The sequence below is a fragment of the Podarcis raffonei genome, chromosome 2, assembly GCF_027172205.1.
Source record: "Podarcis raffonei isolate rPodRaf1 chromosome 2, rPodRaf1.pri, whole genome shotgun sequence".
Taxonomy (NCBI): Eukaryota; Metazoa; Chordata; class Lepidosauria; order Squamata; family Lacertidae; genus Podarcis; species Podarcis raffonei.
Genome location: NC_070603.1, coordinates 21,860,337 through 21,879,299, shown reverse-complemented (window position 1 = coordinate 21,879,299; position 18,963 = coordinate 21,860,337). Strand labels below are relative to the sequence as shown.

General features: G+C 46.8%; 2 protein-coding genes across 2 annotated transcripts in view; one reads left to right on the top strand and one right to left on the bottom strand.

The window, feature by feature from the left end:
* Positions 1-18,963, bottom strand: part of TUBA1A (tubulin alpha 1a) — a 90,885-nt gene that overhangs the window by 57,763 nt on the left and 14,159 nt on the right. The gene's annotated exons all lie outside the window — the stretch shown is intronic.
* LOC128407185 (tubulin alpha-1C chain) lies at positions 1,532-11,284 on the top strand. The gene is made up of 4 exons (XM_053375246.1): positions 1,532-1,664; positions 8,229-8,451; positions 9,473-9,621; positions 10,204-11,284. The coding sequence occupies exons 1-4, from the start codon at positions 1,662-1,664 to the stop codon at positions 11,176-11,178; spliced, it is 1,350 nt and encodes a 449-aa protein (XP_053231221.1). The 5' UTR covers positions 1,532-1,661; the 3' UTR covers positions 11,179-11,284.

The window sequence follows — 18,963 nt, the reverse complement described above, 5'->3', positions numbered from 1 at the left end:
AATTTCAGAGAGTCCCTGAAATAGCTTCCAGATCTGCAGCATAGATTGCTGCTTTCCTTTCAGCTATCAACTGATTTGATTGTACGTGTGTGTCACTCAAGAATACTTGCCCAGAGGCGCAAATGTTGATCTGGAAAAAGCCACAGGGGAAAAAAATCCCTGTTGCCCAGGGAACAATGGTTATTTATTTATGAACATGAATGACAACTGGCACATAGCCTCAGGGCACAACCGTCCAGGAGTGCTGTGGGGGAATGAAGATGGCAGGTTGCTTTAATTGCAGCAAGACCCCGTAGGTCAGGTAACAGCTATCAACATTAAATCAGCCTAAAGCAGGGCTGGGAGCCCTTGCATGGAGAGAATCAGCTTGCAAGATTTCTCACAAGACTGCAGAATTGGATATAACAGTAGAAAGATCTGGGGGAAGGACATAAAAACAATCAAGTCTTTGTGCTCAGCCCAATACTTCAGCCATGGCCCAACGCATCCCTCAAGAACCACAGGCAGGAAGAGCTTTCTCAGATAAGAATAAGTCCTTTTATTTAAGATGGAATTAACTTTCAAGTAAGACATGCTGTGGGTTAAACCACAGAGCCTAGGGCTTGCCGATCAGAAGGTCGGCGGTTCGAATCCCCGCGACGGGGTGAGCTCCCGTTGCTCGGTCCCTGCTCCTGCCCACCTAGCAGTTCGAAAGCACACCAGTGCAAGTAGATAAATAGGTACCACTCCGGCGGGAAGGTAAACAGCGTTTCCATGTGCTGCTCTGGTTCGCCAGAAGCGGCTTAGTCATGCTGGCCACATGACCCGGAAGCTGTATGCCGACTCCCTCAGCCAATAAAGCGAGATGAGCGCCGCAACCCCAGAGTCGGCCAGGACTGGACCTAATGGTCAGGGGTCCCTTTAGCTTTATGATAATAGTAGGAAGATCTGTGGGAAGTACAGGACGACAATCAAGTCTTTGTGCTCAGTCCAATACTTCAGTCATGGCCCAACGCATCCCTCAAGAACCACAGTCAGGAAGAGCTGGCTCAGATGAGAGTAAGTCCTGTTATTTAAGATGGAATGAACTTTCAAGTAAGACATGCTTTCATTTGCAGGCATGGGAAGTGTGGGGCTGAGGTCCTTCCCCCGCCGCTATAAATTATTTGAGGGGGATAGCACCCCCCCAAAAAAGTTGGTGGCCATTGCCATTGGGTGTGTGTGTGTCTTGTGATCGATTGCGCGGGGCGGGGCTTACGTGCTTGCCCCCCGCCCCGCACATTTTATTCAAGTTGCCACCCCAACTCTGTTTCGTGGAGGTGGAAAGCACCTTTAGCTCGGGTCAAGCTCTGGGTTCGAATTCTGAGCTCGCTCGCCCCCGCCTTCCCCTTTCGGGAAATTCGAACGTGCCAATCAGGGGTCAGAGCGGGGGCGGTGCGCCTCCCTCTCCCCCCTTCTGTTCCATCCACGAAGCCCCGCCCCCGTCGCCTACGTCACTCACGCCTTATAAAAGTAAAAGCCCCCCCCCCCGCCCCCGGCAAAGTGCTGAAGTTGGGAAGAAGTTTTTGCTCACTGGCGACTCCCTGAACGGGTCGATTCGTGAGGAAGGCGGAGCTCATCCCGTTTCTCAGCCTTCTCTTTCTCCTTTATCTGTTTGGTCTCTATCCTGCCTGCCGGGAAACATGGTAAGTCGTGGGTCGGATGCTCCTGTAGCCTCACCTCGGCTTCGGTTCTGGGGATTTTGGTGCCTTGGGAAAGGGAAAACAAGGCTGGTTAAAGCGCAATGCGTGTTTCCTCGTGGGTCTTGGGAAGGCGCGCAGAACTGTGTCCCGGGAGTGTCAGCTGGGCCCGTGGGTGCCATGCAGCGTGCACAGCCCTGGCCCCGAAATATGTGGGTGCCTGGCCCCTTCGTGGGCAATTTTGTGGGTGCTCGGGCACCCCAGGGCGTTGGCACCGTGTCCTGCGCGTGTTGGCAGCCAGCTGGGTCTCCCGGAACACGTGTGTAGCGGTTAAGCCGGTCATGGGTGCGGCTGAAGGGCGCCAGGTTGAGATCTCGTGTGAATGGGGAGGTGTGGCATCCAGTCGCCCTTCCCTTCCCCTCGGGAGATGGCCCCTGGCCCCATCGGCTGCGCTGGAGCTTTTCTCTGACTCCTGCGATGGGGCCCAGCGCTTAGGAAAACAAAAAAAAAATCGAGGGATGAGCACTTGCGTGTAGGACGTGGGGATCGTAACGCGCACACGTGTCTGCTGGGCTGATGTCTTGAGGAGCCGCATCCAGGCTCTTTCCGCACGCCAGGGGTGGGGTGAGCAAAATAATGCGCTGAGGTTTAGATATGTGGGCAGGATGCGCAGCTCTGTTGCCAGCTTCCTCGTGTATAATAATAATAATAATATAATAATAATAGACATCCACTCCCACCCAATGGGCGAACCCGGCTCTGGGGAACTTTTCTGAATCTCGATTTAGCTGACATGAGGTGCCTTCTCTGGCTGAGTCAGGCGCTGGATAATGATAATTCTGGGGGAGAGGGCTTGGAGCGTATTTGTTGCTCTCTTGCAGCTCTGTAGAGCCTGGTAGGAGATAAGCCAGAAGCAGGATTCATGGGTAGTCAAGGAGCAACAAGACAGGCCCAGGAGGATAATAGTATGTGCGAGAAACAGGGAGGGGTTGCTAGAAACCTCCCTTTATTCATTCTGAGAAATGGGTCTCCGTGGATCTGCAATAAGCTCTTTCCAAAATCCTCCAGACTGCGCGGTTATCTTGCTTTTGCAATGCTCAGCGGCAGGACGTGACCCTCTTAAGCTCAGAATGACAGTTTCCTGGCACCATCTCCCTTCTTGACTTTGGACACAGCATGCTAAGATGCTTAACGCAGCAGGGTTCAAAAGATCTACACAAGCAGGGTGCAGAGAATGTGGTGGAAGGGGCCTGTCGAAGAACCGAACTTGTGCTTGCTTATTTTGGCTATTGGTTAAAAGAAGGAAGTGCTGTGAACCAGAGAGCTTCTCCAAATCACAGCTCTCTAAAAACCGCTCCGTTTCCAAATGCCCATTGCAAAAGTGCCAGCCTAAGCTGTTTGGGTAAGACTTAAAAGGCAAGCTCCTTTGGGCTTGGGTAGCATCTTGAAAGCAAAAGTAGCCAAGTTTGGACTTGCCAGCTGCTCTTGCAAAGAGATGCCCTAAACGGCCTCGGCTCAGTATACCTGAAGGAGCGTCTCCACCCCCATCATTCTGCCCGGACACTGAGGTCCAGTGCCGAGGGCCTTCTGGCGGTTCCCTCACTGCGAGAAGCAAAGCTACAGGGAACCAAGCAGAGGGCCTTCTCGGTAGTGGCGCCCACCCTGTGGAACACCCTCCCATCAGATGTCAAAGATGTCAAACTACCTGACATTTAGAAAACATCTGAAGGCACCCCTGTTCAGGGAAGCTTTTAATGTGTGACATTTTGATGTATTTTTAATCTTTGTTGGAAGCCGCCCAGAGTGGCTGGGGAAACCCAGCCAGATGGGCGGGGTACAAATAATAAATTTTTATTATAAGGGGCTTTCTGCGGCATTGCATAATGCCCAGCTGCTGGTGAAAAGGGCGAAACTTCTTTTAACATGTGCTGGAAGGTGTGGCACGTACAGCCAGAGTCAAGGAAGGACAATGGAAGGTAGAATTTTTATAATCGAAAAGGGATGTAGTAAAGCACTCAAGATGCAGTTGCAGCGTCAATAAAAAATGTATGAGGCTGCTCAGCAAGTAGTGATTTATTTACTTCATAAAGTTTATATACGTCTGCACCAGGGATGCCAACTTCAATAAAATATTCGGGGTGGGGGCAGGTAAGCCCCGCCCCGCCTTGGATCTGTCGTGTGGGTAGCCTTCTCTTCTGTTTTCAGCTGTTGTTGAATACTGCCTCCATGACAAACAACCAGCTACAGCAAGCCTAATCTAGTCAGGAATTCAAAATAGTTGGTTTTGAAAATCTACCCATTAGCATCTAGATTAGATGGGCACTCCTGAGGAAGCAAGCATTACAGACTAGGAACCACGACTCCCTTGAACTCAGGCTCCCCTATAATATCCAGGCCTTGTCTATTTTTTTTATCAAGGGAAGAGCTCTGAGCACGGGGCCTGCATTCTGGCTGTTACAGTCGGGTATCTTCTGCAAAACCGGAAGTACAGTGGTACCTTTGGTTACGAACTTAATTCATTCTGGAGGTCTGTTCTTAACCTGAAACTGTTCTTAACCTGAGGTACCACTTTAGCTAATGGGGCCTCCTGCTGCCGCCGCCCGATTTCTGTTCTTATCCTGAAGCAAAGTTCTTAACCTACTTCTGGGTTAGTGGAGTCTGTAACCTGAAGTGTTTGTAACCTGAGGTGTCTGTAACCTGAGGTAACACTGTAAGTGTTCCAGTTAGCGAACTTTGCCATGGAAGCCGAACGGTGGAAGGGCACCGGTGGCGGGATGCCTCAGTAGGGAAAGCTCGCCTCGGTTTAAGAACACTTTGGTTTATGAATGGACTTCCAGAACAGATTAAGTTCATCAACCGAGGTACCACTGTATTAGGTTTCATGCTTCCAGGCACTGCTTGTTCCCTTGACCAGTCTTTTCTACAAGAAAATGCCTACTAAATGGAAGCTTGATATATAAATGCAAACATCTTGTTCCTCCTTAAGCAGCACCAGCCTAGTTGAAGAATATCAGGCAGGGAGACAGATTATAATGGACAGAGTACCTTCAATAAGTACAGACTCTCCATATGCATTACAGTGGTACCTCAGGTTACATACGCTTCAGGTTACAGACTCCGCTAACCCAGAAATAGTACCTCAGGTTAAGAACTTTGCTTCAGGATGAGAACAGAAATCATGCTCCGGAGGTGCGGCAACAGCGGGAGGCCCCATTAGCTAAAGTGGTGCTTCAGGTTAAGAACAGTTTCAGGTTAAGAACGGACCTCTGGAACGAATTAAGTACTTAACCCGAGGTACCACTGTACTGGCTAGAACAGGGGCCAGCAAACTTTTTCAGCAGGGGGCCAGTCCACTGTCCCTCAGACCTTGTGGGGGGCTGGAGTATATTTTGGGTGAGAAAAGAACGAATTCCTATGCCCCACAAAAAACCCAGCGATGCATTTTAAATAAAAGCACACATTCTACTCATGTAAAAACACGCTGATTCCCGGACTATCTGCGGGCCAGATTTAGAAGGTGATTGGGCCAGATCCGGCCCCCGGGCCTTAATTTGCCTACCCATGGGCTAGAACATTACTTATGAACCTTCTAAGCTTTTAAGGCCAGGAAATAGAGGCACATTGTCTTCAAACAAGGACAGAATGCAAAACATGTTCTGCTTTGCATGAACAATTCACAAATTGCTACCATAGTTGAATTTCCTCTGACCTATCCGTCTTGTTTCTCACACTGGCTACACAATCCTACTTAATGTCTCCTTGAGTGACGTCCACTGCATTCCTCTGGAGTTAAAACTGCCATCTTGTGCATATTTACATGGGATTATTAAGCGAAAAGGATTCCAGGATAAGGGTTAGTATAGCCTTGAAATTCTTGTCTTCAGCAAAAGCACAGAATGCCTCTGATAAGTTCTTTTTCTTTTAAACAATCTGTTGCAAAAACTTCACCGCTGGTCGTCTTGAGGTTTGTACCTTTCCCTTGAAAGACCAAATATAGGATTAATTGGGGCATACTTACCCCTAAACACAAAGGCCAGCTGTGTAAACTGCTTTGAGCTTCTATGAACGAATTTGATGTGTTTCTTTTAAAAGTCAAGTGGCAGATACATTTTGCTAAAAAATTTTTTTAGAAACTGCTGAGCTCATTGAAGTTGTGCTGCCCATTTAAACCTCTAAATAGGATTAATGATTTCAAAATGGCCTTCAGAAATGAAATTCACCCTAACCAATTCCTCTGAATATTTATACTGCAAGTCTGTATGGTGAAGAACTCCAGATTTGAGGATTAAAGAATACTTGGAATGAGCACTGCTAACATTGCCCATCCAGTAGACTGCTATTCAGGCACCAAGAAAGGGACAACATTTTAATCTGGAATGTTTGTGGAGATGGGGAAGTCTTCCATTGAGGTTGAATCCTCACAAGACAGAAGTACTGTTTTTGGGGGACAGGGGGCGGGCTGGTGTGGAGGACTCCCTGGTCCTGAATGGGGTAACTGTGCCCCTGAAGGACCAGGTGCGCAGCCTGGGAGTCATTTTGGACTCACAGCTGTCCATGGAGGTACAGGTCAATTCTGTATCCAGGGCAGCTGTCTACCAACTCCATTTGGTACGCAGGCTGAGACCCTACCTGTCCACGGACCGTCTCACCAGAGTGGTGCATGCTCTGGTTACCTCTCGCTTGGACTACTGCAATGCGCTCTATGTGGGGCTACCTTTGAAGGTGACCCAGAAACTACAACTAATCCAGAATGCGGCAGCTAGACTGGTGACTGGGAGCAGCCGCCGAGACCATATAACACTTGAAAGACCTACATTGGCTCCCAGTACGTTTCCGAGCACAATTCAAAGTGTTGGTGTTGACCTTTAAAGCCCTAAACGGCCTCGGCCCAGTATACCTGAAGGAGCGTCTCCACCTCCATCAGATGTCAAAGCAATAAACAACTACCTGACATTCAGAAGACATCTTAAGACAGCCCTGTTCAGGGAAGTTTTTAATGTGTGACATTTTAGTGTATTTTTGGTCCCTGTGGAAGCCGCCCAGAGTGGCTGCGGAAACCCAGCCAGATGGGCGGGGTACAAATAATAAATTATTATTATTATTATTATTATTATTATTATTATTATTATTATTATTCCTGTTTCAAAGGTGAAAGGCAAGGCATATCAGTGGAAGCTGTAGGAATTCCATTTTGAGTTCTCTTCAGATTGGCAGGTGCTGTTAGCTGCAAAAGCTGTCACGTGTCTCTATTACCAATGGTCAAACAGAAGCATGAAGTGAGAACGTCACTCTTCTGAAAATAGGGCTGCCATATTTCCAGGGAGAATTTCCAAAATGTGGTGCTTTGTCCAGGATCTTGTGGGGGAAAAACTCAACAACTTTGGGAGTTTAAAAAAAAGAAGAAGCTCTGTTTTGAAATATGGCAACCCTGCTGAAAAGAACTCCAAATATCAACATCTCACTTATTAAAAGAGGAGTGTATTTTTCACATATCCTGTTTCTAAGTCAATGAACTGTGGCTGCCTTTGCTTTCGTGCTGTCGAGTCTTCAGAATATTCTACAAGTCATCAGTAAGTCATCATGTTTCTAATAACATGCATTTCAATTCTAAAGGGGCAAGAAGACTTCCTTAATGATAGGGGTTTATGAATGGACTGTTCTGTTGCATGAAAATTACACAACAGCGTGCTAGTAACCAGGGCTGCCATATGTCTGGTTTTCCCAGGACATTATCAGGACTTCTTTTATTGAAATAAAGTTTATTTGGTTTTACAAATATAGAATTATAACAATATAAAATACATATCCATATTTAGAATTTTCCATCTTCCCCTCCATGGGTCCTATTGCCCCTGTTCAACTGCATATTATTTCATAATCCATATTTTATATCTCTCCATTTTGTCCGTAATATCTGCCACATTACAAGTAGCAAAAGACATGACACTTGCAATGTATTTTACACTTGTAACATTATTGGGATTTCAAAGATGGAATTGATGTTGGGGGCGGGGGAATTGATGTCGGTCGGCGCTTTGTCCTGGATCTCAAGCAAGATTGTGGGTGTTTTAGTAAAAAAAACCCCAAAACTCAACAACCTTTGGGATGTCCTGGTTTTTACTTTTAGAAAGATGGCAGCCCAACTAAGCAGCTAACTGGCAAAGATTTGCTCAGAAACAGTGGCTAGAGCCTTTGTGAGAACTGCTCTTTCATCTCTGCAGTTCTGGAGGCAAGTCAAACGCCTCCACTTCTGAAGTAGAAGATAAACGAGGCTGCTGCAATTAGCAGCCCAAAGTCACCCTGTGAATTAGTGGATAAGTAGTTACAGGTTGACTTGCACATGAGTTTAAGCTGCTGAAGCGTACCTTGCCCACGGAGGGGAGGGGGGAATGGTTAATGTTTTCTAAGGACAGGTCACGCTTAATTTCACAAACTTGAATTTGCATGGGAACGGGTGGTAATTGATTGACACGTGGGGAAATTGTCAAGCGGTGACCGGTCCTTCAGCCGAAACCTCCCTGAGAGCTGTGTTTCTGCTGGAGCTACTACTATAGCTGCTTCTTTTCACAGCGCGAGTGCATCTCTGTCCACGTTGGCCAAGCCGGAGTCCAGATTGGCAATGCCTGCTGGGAGCTCTACTGTCTTGAACACGGCATCCAGCCTGATGGGCAGATGCCCAGTGACAAGACCATTGGGGGAGGAGACGACTCCTTCAACACTTTCTTCAGTGAGACGGGAGCTGGCAAGCACGTGCCCAGGGCCGTGTTCATAGACTTGGAGCCAACTGTGATTGGTGAGCATACGAACAAGACAGGCTACAGGTGGGGCTGTAGCTTACATACCCTTCAACATTTCTCCAGTGAAAATAAAGGTAAAAAGGTAAAGGGACCCCTGACCATTAGGTCCGGTCACAACTGACTCTGGGGTTGCAGCGCTCATCTCACTTTATTGGCCGAGGGAGCCGGTGTACAGCTTCCGGGTCATGTGGCCAGCGTGGCTAAGCTGCTTCTGCAAACCAGAGCAGCGCACGGAAACGCTGTTTACCTTCCCGTCGGAGCGGTAGCTATTTATCTACTTGCAGTTTGACACTTCGAACTGCTAGGTTGGCAGGAGCAGGGACCGAGCAACGGGAGCTCACCCCGTCGCGAGGATTCGAAAATAGGGATGTCTAATAATAATAATAATAATAATAATAATAATAATAATAATAATAATTTATTACTTATACCCCGCCCATCTGGTCGGGCCTCCCCAGCCACTCAGGGCAGCTTCCAACAGCATATTAAAAACACAATGAAAGATCAAACATTAAAAACTTCCCTAAACAGGGCTGCCTTCAGATGTCTTCTAAAAGTCAGATAGTTGTTTATTTCCTTGGCATCTGATGGGAGGGCATTCCACAGGGCGGGTGCCACTACCGAGAAGGCCCTCTGCCTGGTTCCCTGTAACCTCACTTCTCGCAGCAAGGGAACTGCCAGAAGGCCCTCGGAGCTGGACCTCAGTGTCTGGGCTGAACGATGGGGGTGGAGACATTTAAATTACCATGTATTTAAAGCCCATTCTCTTCCCCACCCACAAGAATCATAGCAGCTGTAGTTTCCCCCTCACAGAGCCAACATCCCCAGCACCCTTGACAAACTACAGTTCCCAGGATTCCTTGGGAGAAGTCATGTGCTTTACCTATATGATGGGCATGCCGCCCAAATCTCCTCAGAAGCCTTAGACATGTGTTTGTCCTGGTGTACAACGGATATGATTCCCCAAGGGCAGATGGTCTTAAATACCATTTCATTCAGGATCGCTTCTCTCCACAGATGAGGTGCGCACTGGCACCTACCGCCAGCTCTTCCACCCCGAGCAGCTCATCACTGGCAAGGAGGATGCTGCCAACAATTATGCCAGGGGCCACTACACCATTGGCAAGGAGATCATTGACCTGGTCCTCGACAGGATACGCAAACTGGTGAGTTGATGTCTGCTGCCCATGGCACTGGGGGAAGGAAGTATTCAGGGGCTACTAAACACAACAGGAAAGACATTTCACAAAAACACCCATTATAAATGGAGAAAGGACATTTCTTTAATACGTTCCTTTTTGTTTCCTCTGTTCTGGCTCTGAGCATGGTTGTAGCAAGAAAAAGCACTGCCCGTGTCAAGAGGGAATGGCCAGCTTTGCGGGAATAGACAAAACCCTTTTAAAAAAGAACAAATGTGGACCCTCCAAAACTAATACTAATACTAATACTAATAATAATTTATTTGTATCCCACCCTCCCCAGCTGAAGCCGGGCTCAGAGCAGTTAATGTCATAAAAACAACACAATAAGTGAGGACTGAGTGTACTTAGAGTCCATAGAATGCTAGATGGTAGAATGATGAGAAAATGCAAAATCAGAGGGAAGAGGGGAATGGAATAGCAAAGGGGGGATCCTGAAACACCCCCCCACTCCTCCCACTGCAATGTTTTGTTGCAGGTTTCACTTTATGTTCAAGCTGAATTAAACTTTTGAGCTGGGGTCTTTTAAAACCTGTCTCTTTCCAACAGGCCGACCAATGCACAGGTCTCCAGGGCTTCCTGGTCTTCCACAGCTTTGGTGGGGGCACCGGCTCTGGGTTCACCTCTTTGCTGATGGAGCGCCTGTCCGTTGACTACGGCAAGAAGTCCAAGCTGGAGTTCTCCATCTACCCAGCCCCCCAAGTCTCCACAGCGGTCGTCGAGCCCTACAACTCCATCCTGACCACCCACACCACCCTGGAGCACTCCGACTGCGCCTTCATGGTAGACAACGAGGCCATCTATGACATTTGCCGCAGGAATCTTGACATTGAGCGCCCCACTTACACCAACCTCAACCGCCTTATCAGCCAGATTGTGTCCTCCATCACAGCCTCCCTGCGATTTGATGGTGCCCTGAATGTAGACCTCACAGAATTCCAGACCAATCTGGTGCCCTATCCCCGAATCCACTTCCCCCTGGCCACCTATGCCCCAGTCATCTCTGCCGAGAAAGCTTACCATGAACAGCTGACGGTAGCAGAGATCACCAACGCTTGCTTTGAGCCGGCCAACCAGATGGTGAAATGTGACCCTCGTCACGGTAAATACATGGCCTGCTGCCTGTTGTACCGTGGGGACGTTGTTCCCAAAGATGTCAACGCTGCTATTGCCACCATCAAGACCAAACGTAGCATCCAGTTTGTGGACTGGTGCCCCACCGGTTTCAAGGTTGGTATCAACTACCAGCCCCCCACGGTGGTCCCCGGGGGCGACCTGGCCAAAGTGCAGCGTGCCGTCTGCATGCTGAGCAACACCACAGCCATTGCTGAGGCCTGGGCTCGCCTGGACCACAAGTTTGACCTGATGTATGCCAAGCGTGCCTTTGTCCACTGGTACGTTGGGGAAGGGATGGAGGAAGGCGAGTTCTCGGAGGCCCGGGAGGACATGGCTGCCCTGGAGAAGGATTACGAGGAGGTTGGGGCAGACAGTGCCGATGGGGATGACGAGGGCGAAGAATACTGATTTCTCTTTGTATCCGTTTGTTTTCTACTTCTCGCTCCTGTCTCCTTCTGGATGCCTTCTGCTGCCCATTGTGTTAGACTCATTAAAAATAAACATTTGGTTGAAAGCAGTCTTGTTCCTTTCTTTATAAAACAAACCGTGCCCTGTCCTTCTGAGTTGTAGGCCTGGGTCCAAGATTCAGCATTGGAGACCATGTGTCTGTGCCCTGTCCTTTAGAGTTGCATAAAGGGTTTGTAGGACTAGGTCTTGCTACAGATGATGTCAGCTGAGAACATGCTTTTTGAATGAGTATAGCTGGACTGGCCAGGCTCTTAGGGTTGGCAAAGCTTGAATGTCTTTGCACCAGGACAACACAGGCATTTGCTGTGCACTGAAGCATGCAAGGGCACTGACCTATATATTTGCAGCACTTTAGCAATTCTGTTGCAAAATCTTTTTTCCTGCTGAGGCGCATGACTCCACTTTCCTGCTTACGGATTTGATACTGAGAAACTTGGCCATTGCATCAACAAGATTCCTCTGGCCTGCTTCAAAGTAACATCTTTAAAATGGTATCAAAGAAATTACAGTGGTATCTCAGGTTACAGACTCTGCTAACCCAGAAATATTACCTCAGATTAAGAACTTTGCTTTAGGATGAGAACAGAAATTGAGCAGCGGCAGCACAGCGGCAGCGGGAGGCCCCATTAGCTAAAGTGGTGCTTCAGGTTAAGAACAGTTTCAGGTTAAGAACGGGCCTCCGGAACAAATTACGTTCTTAACCCGAGGTACCACTATATATTGACTAGCAAAGAGAAATAGGAGTTTGCTGATGGACCTTTGACCTTAGTCCATGTTCTCCTTAACTTTTGTCTGGTTACTAAGATTGACCACCCCCAATGCAACAAGCCCCATAGATATTCTTGACTGTTCTTTACATTATGTGGCTTTATGGATTTGTAAGCATTGCCTTTGTAACGAAATGCACCAGAAGGTCTGCAAACAGATTGCTTGGCCTTCACTGCAATCTTTATTAAATTGGAACGAGGTGCTACAACGTGAAAGCGCTACAACGTGAAAGGGCAAATTTGAATCTCATTATATCTAGACACGCCGGTTTTGCAGCATTTGGGTGGTGGTAAGGTTTGTGATAGGGACACGGGTGGCGCTGTGGGTAAAACCTCAGCGCCTAGGACTTGCCGATCGCATGGTCGGCGGTTCGAATCCCCGCGGTGGGGTGAGCTCCCGTCTTTCGGTCCCAGCTCCTGTCCACCTAGCAGTTCGAAAGCACCCTTAAGTGCAAGTAGATAAATAGGTACCGCTTTATAGCGGGAAGGTAAACAGCGTTTCCGTGTGCTGCGCTGGTGCTGGCTCGCCAGAGCAGCTTCGTCACGCTGGCCACGTGACCCGGAAGTGTCTCTGGACAGCGCTGGCCCCCGGCCTCTTAAGTGAGATGAGCGCACAACCCTAGAGTCGGACACGACTGGCCCATACGGGCAGGGGTACCTTTACCTTTACCTTTAAGGCTTGTGATATTTTGATCACCTTTTTCATGGTTCTAACATTTCACCACTAGAGCACACTGGAGCAAATATGATCGTCTGTAAAATTTTATTTTCAGTTTATGAAGCAATTCTATATCCTCCAACCATGCTGACAAAGAATTCTACGAAACAGTAGTCAATATCCGGAATCACTGTTCAGTGTTGGACTTCATAATTGCTGAATACACAAAACTTCACAGCTTGTCTTTCATCGTACAAAGTTTGGCACCTCGCTTCATTTAAAGATTTTCAGACTTTGAGACTAAAGATTTCATTTTGTACTTGTTACGGTTTGAAGCAATTCTGTAAAGATTGTCTATTACATCGTGTTGCCTAGACATTGCTGACGTTCTCTTTGCCACACAGGGGTTTGTTTGGTTACTCCCCTGAGAGCCTGGCACCTGGGTGCCCCGCACCCCTAGCGCCTATGGGCAAGACGGCCCTGGCTGTTTCATAAGGAGGTGCATGGGCAACGTGCCATCTCCCCTCCCACTAGAGTAGCACATGGGTTTTATTTTGCGTGCCTGTTTTGTTCAGTGGAGGTAAGAAAGCTATACGCAAGCTCTTTCTGCTGGCAAAGTAAGCCCTGCCAGGGCTACAAGATACAGAACTTAATCTTGGTGAGTAGGTGGGGGATAAATCTCAGTTGCTAGCATTTAACTCCCCAGCTATGCCCTGTTGCTATAAAGACACCAGCCACCCTAGAAAAGTGAATCAAATAAAAATGGCTAAAAGGTGACTCTAGAAAAAGTGGGGAAGTGGAGCAAAGAAGATGTGCTGAGATCGGTTCTGAAGGCTGTCTTAGAAGCTGATGACTAACTACATACAGAAGTTGCATATTAGAATGAGAAAGTACAAGTCCTTATTAAATGCCGTGATCGAGCTGGAATTAAAACCTGCATTTCCAAAATATGCTTTTGGAGCTGTACACTGCTGCTCTGTAGATTGTACAGCAGTCTTTTCTGTATTGCTACAAAAGTACCCTAACATCAATGAGTTTGTAGGTTAGGAATGAGGCCTGCAGGACTCCTCTGAGTGTCAAAACAAGTTCTGTTTTATTTTTGTCCTTTGCCAGTAAGCTTCCAGTCTGTCCTTTGCAGCGCTTGTTCTAGCCCCGACAAGCAGTGGAATAAATGGATGGGTGCAGGTTGCTAAGTCTGCAACTTGGAATTCAGCCGCCTCTGCATGAGAAAGCAAGCTCCTGCCAAGTGGTTTCTTCCAGACAGCAGGATACTCCAGCAAGGGCGAATCGGAATGGATTACATTAATGACTGCAGCCTCCTTCAGCTTCTGCTGCAGCAGTTGTATCTGCATAAATACAAAAGCATCATTGGACGGACTCCAGTTAGCCATATGTGGGGTTGGCTATGTCTGGTTAGGTGATATTTTTAACAGCTGCCTCTTTGCTTGCTCCTTCTTACATCCATCTTCCCTTCCTTCACATAGACTGCAGAGCCTATTTTCCAGCGACAGTCCTGGATTTACAGAAGCCATCCTGGTTTCTGATTTGATCCTGGAATGTCCCGCTTTTCCTTAAGTCGTCCCTATTTTCATTAGAGAAATGTTGGAGTGCATGGAGTTATGCAACTCCCAAGCCAAGGAGATCAGTAACTATACAACCCTTATGAGAAGGCAGCCCTGTATAGCGAAGTTTTTTTATTGTTTAAAGTTTATATATATATATATATATATATATATATATATATATATATATATATATGTTAGAAGCCGCCCAGAGTGGCTGGGGCAACCCAGTCAAATGGGTGAGGTATTATTATTATTAAAGAGGATGTCCTGATTTTCATCAGAGAAATGTTGGAGGCTATGAGATTGGATAGATGTGTGTTCCATGCATGACAAAGAAGTAAAATTTCTACCCTAAATGACTCTGCCCTAGGATGCAGTCAGTGGGATGCAAGCATTGTTCAACTCAATGTATTCATGAGGGGATAATTGCCCAGGAAGTATAACAGTCACATTTGACTAGACAAAAATGAGGGATTTAGTAAAAAGGAAGCTGAATGGGGAAATCAAGAGCATTAGATTTCTCCACAAGCTGTTTGGAAAACCACAACAATAGCAGACGCTCCACATGTCTCTATTTTCCAGGGATAGTCGTGAATTTACAGAAGTGGTTTCTGATTTGATCCTGGAATGTCTCACTTTTCCTCAAAGGTGAAGGGACCCTGACCGTTAAGTCCAGTCGTGGACGACTCTGGGGTTGTGGTGCTCATCTCGCTTTACTGGCCGAGGAGCCAGCGTTTGTCCACAGACAGCTTCCGGGTCATGTGGCCAGAATGACTGACCAGAGCAGTGCATGGAAATGCCGTTTACCTTCCTGCCAGAGCAGTACCTATGTATTTATCTACTTGCACTTTGACGTGCTTTCAAACTGCTAGGTTGGCAGGAGCAGGGACCGGGCAACAGGAGCTCACCCCGTCACGGGGATTCAAACCGCTGACCTTCTGATTGGGAAGCCCATGGCTCCGTGGTCTGGGGACATCCCTATTTGCATCGGATAAATATTAGAGGGTATGGCGTTATGCAACCCCTGAGCCAAGGAGATAAATAACTACACAACCTTTAGAATACATCTGAAGGCAGGGAAGTTTTTTAATGTTTAATTATGTTTTATGTATGTTAGAAGCCGCCCAGAGTGGCTGGGGCAACAGAGTCATATGGGAGGGGTGCAAGTAATAAAATGATTATTATTATGGAATAGGACATTCCTATTTTAATCGGGACGCGGGTGGCGCTGTGGGTAAAAGCCTCAGCACCTAGGGCTTGCCGATCGAAAGGTTGGCGGTTCGAATCCCCGCGGTGGGGTGCGCTCCCGTTGCTCGGTCCCAGTGCCTGCCAACCTAGCAGTTCGAAAGCACCCCCGGGTGCAAGTAGATAAATAGGGACCGCTTACTGGCGGGAAGGTAAACGGCGTTTCCGTGTGCTGCGCTGGCTCGTCAGATGCAGCTTTGTCACGCTGGCCACGTGACCCGGAAGTGTCTTCGGACAGCGCTGGCCCCCGGCCTCTTAAGTGAGATGGGCGCACAACCCTAGAGTCTGTCAAGACTGGCCCGTACGGGCAGGGGTACCTTTACCTTTACCTTTATTTTAATCGGAGAAGTGTTGGAAGGGATGCAATAGGAGTTCGGGCAGAACATATGCCACTGATCAGGAAAGGTACCACCAAGGCCCAGAGGATGCTAATGTAGTTCATGATCAGTCAAAGAAGGTATAAGAGGAAAGGAGGTTTTGTTTAGGAAGTGGAGGCCTTGTCCAAATGGGGAGAAGAGACCCACACTTTGGTAAAATAAATGCAAATTGACAATTCAGGTTCTCCAGAAGAATTTGAAGAACATTATGCTTAAAACATTGATGCTGGTGGTCTCCTCTTCCTGGTGGATATATTTATTCCTCCCTTGTTCCTGATGTAGCTCATCACATGCTCTTTCTTCCCTGGCTGGGGTGGGGCTCAGGTGCCAAAAAGTCTTGGACCAGCCCTGGGCTGAACAAATAACTTGCCTCTGTCTTCACTGGGAGATGTAGGGCAGATCCTTAGCTTAACTTTCTCATGGAGGGAATTTGAGGAACGAAGGCATTGACGAAAGGTGGAGGCCAACCACTGATCACATTTGTAATAAGAATAAGAATAAGAATAAGAATTTATTTATACCCCGCCCATCTGGCTGGGTTTCCCCAGCCACTCTGGGCGGCTTCCAACAGAATATTAAAATACAATAACCTATTAAACATTAAAAACTTCCCTAAACAGAGCTGCCTTCAGATGTCTTCTAAAAGTCTGGTAGTTGTTTTTCTCTTTGACATCTGGTGGGAGGGCGTTTCACAGGGCAGGCGCCACTACTGAAAAGGCCCTCTGCCTGGTTCCCTGTAACTGCGCTTCTCGCAGCGAGGGAACCGCCAGAAGGCCCTCGGCACTGGACCGCAGTGTCTGGGCAGAACGATAGAATGGTGACTGGTGACTGGCGCTTTAATAAACCCACAGAGAATATAGATACAGCTAACAGAGTACAGTATTATACTTTATGTGAAACTCCCAAAGGAGGCCAAACCGAGGAGCATAATAATAGGGTTGCCACAGTGCTATTTTTCTTTTAAAAAATGTTTAGGAGTACTCTCATTTTGACCCAAGAAAATTACCATTTTATAGTTCAAATCAGGGAAAATAAATACAGTAAATGGACAAAAGTACAAAGATTCACAAAATGTTTAGGGGTATGCATACCCCCAGAAAAAAGCACTGGGTTGCCATATTTCAAAATGTTGAAAATCTAGACAGAAAAGTTGTTGAGTTGTTTTTTTTTTTGCAAAAATACAAAGAAATTGGAAGGGGGGTCTTATAATCTATTTGAAAAGCAATTGTAAACAATTACGTACATTGGTAGGATTGACATAAAACTTGTAGTAAAAATTAGAACTATGGATTGACAAAGGATTTATGAGAATGGAGTTATGAAAGAGGTGCAGAGGGGGAAATCATTATATTAAAATCCACATGGGGGGAGGAAGTCAAAAGGGGTTATATGTCTATGTATTTAATTTGTTTGATAATGTAAAATAGAAAATTCAAAAATAAAATTTATTGTTTTTAAAATGTTTAAAAATTTTAAAAGTTTTTTTTAGGAAAATAGGCAAAAATAACACTGCTGACATCAGTTGCCATAGGTCCAGATTTTCCTAGACATTTAGCCGATTTCCACCCAGACACTGCTTTCAGCTAAAGTATTCCAGGTTTGTCCAATAAATTCCAGATGTAATGCAAATGAACTGTTCATCTGAAGCTGGACAAAAGATACCATTTTAAACAATGTGTCAGATGGGATGTGTACACTATGGCAGAGATCAGATCCAATTATGTGAGAGTTTGAGTGTGGAAAATGCTAAGCAAACTACAAGTGCGTAATGGATATTTCAAGGGAGGGTACAGTGGTACCTCGGGTTAAGTACTTAATTCGTTCCGGAGGTCCGTACTTAACCTGAAACTGTTCTTAACATGAAGCATCACTTTAGCTAATGGGGCCTCCTGCTGCCACCACGCCACCGGAGCACGATTTCTGTTCTCATCCTGAAGCAAAGTTCTTAACCTGAAGCACTATTTCTGGGTTAGTGAAGTCTGTAACCTGAAGCGTATGTAACCCGAGGTACCACTGTATAGTAGCTTAGTTTATGAACAACTAGGATTAAGAATGCTGCAAACCCGGAAGTAGGTGTTTTGCTTTGTGAACTTTGCCTTGGAAGCAGAACATGTTCCGCTTCCTGTTGAGTGTGTTCCATTTGTAAATTGAGTCCCACGCTGCTATGGGAAAGCACGCCTTGGTTTAAGAACGCTTTGGTTTAAGAACGGATTTCAGGAATGGATTACGTTTGTAAACCAAGGTACCACTGTATCTCCTATTGGTGGGGCTACCCATTCAAAGTAATTATCACACACCAAATTAAGAGTGATGGTGGAGACAGCCCACAAGACATGGCCACCGCTGAAAAGATCTGAAGCTGCCAATGCAAAGTGGATAGAAAATTTAGATGGAGGTGGTGAGGATGAAGAGTTATTGGAAGACACTGGAGAAGAAGTAGTGAGAGCAGAACATTGACACAAGGCTGAATCAGGAGAAACTTGAGGAAAACAAGGGGAGGGCATAACCACCAGTGCAAAAGCATTGTGTCACTGGAGAAGGGGGGAAGTTAAGGAAGGAAGGGTGGGAGATTTTGCGGGTGGGGGTGTAGGGGTTGGGCAGGAAATGAATGAATTCCTGTAATCTTAATTGGCTTTTTTTTTAGTAAATCAATTTGAAAACGTTTGGCCACAAATAGGAGGTTTAACGATTCAACAAACTCAGATCACAGGGGCAAGTAAATAAGGAGTAGGAATAAATTTCTTTGCCACATCCGAATCGAGAGAGGTCATGTGAGGTCTGGACCAGTGCCTAGACTCAGAGGTGGGCTGCGTGATGGCCAGCAACAGGGTCTGAATCCTGCCAAGGTGGAAGCGCTGTGGGTGGGCAGTTGGCCAGTTTGGATCATTTGGTCCACGGGCTGCTTTGAGCGACACACTACTCCCTCTGACGGAACAGGTTCACAGGCTGAGGGTGCTCCTAGATGACCTCAGTGGCGAGGAAGGCCTTTTCCTTCCCCACCCCCATAATTGTTTATTAAATTTTCTGTTTTACATTTTAGAATACAGTGGCACCTCAGGTTACAAACACTTCGGGTTACAAACTCTGCTAACCCGGAAGTAGTACCTCGGGTT

Coding starts and splice junctions, on each gene's coding strand:
- LOC128407185 (XM_053375246.1), top strand. Junction 8,452..9,472: donor CTTGGAGCCAACTGTGATTG/GTGAGCATACGA, acceptor TTCTCTCCACAG/ATGAGGTGCGCACTGGCACC. Junction 9,622..10,203: donor TCGACAGGATACGCAAACTG/GTGAGTTGATGT, acceptor TCTTTCCAACAG/GCCGACCAATGCACAGGTCT.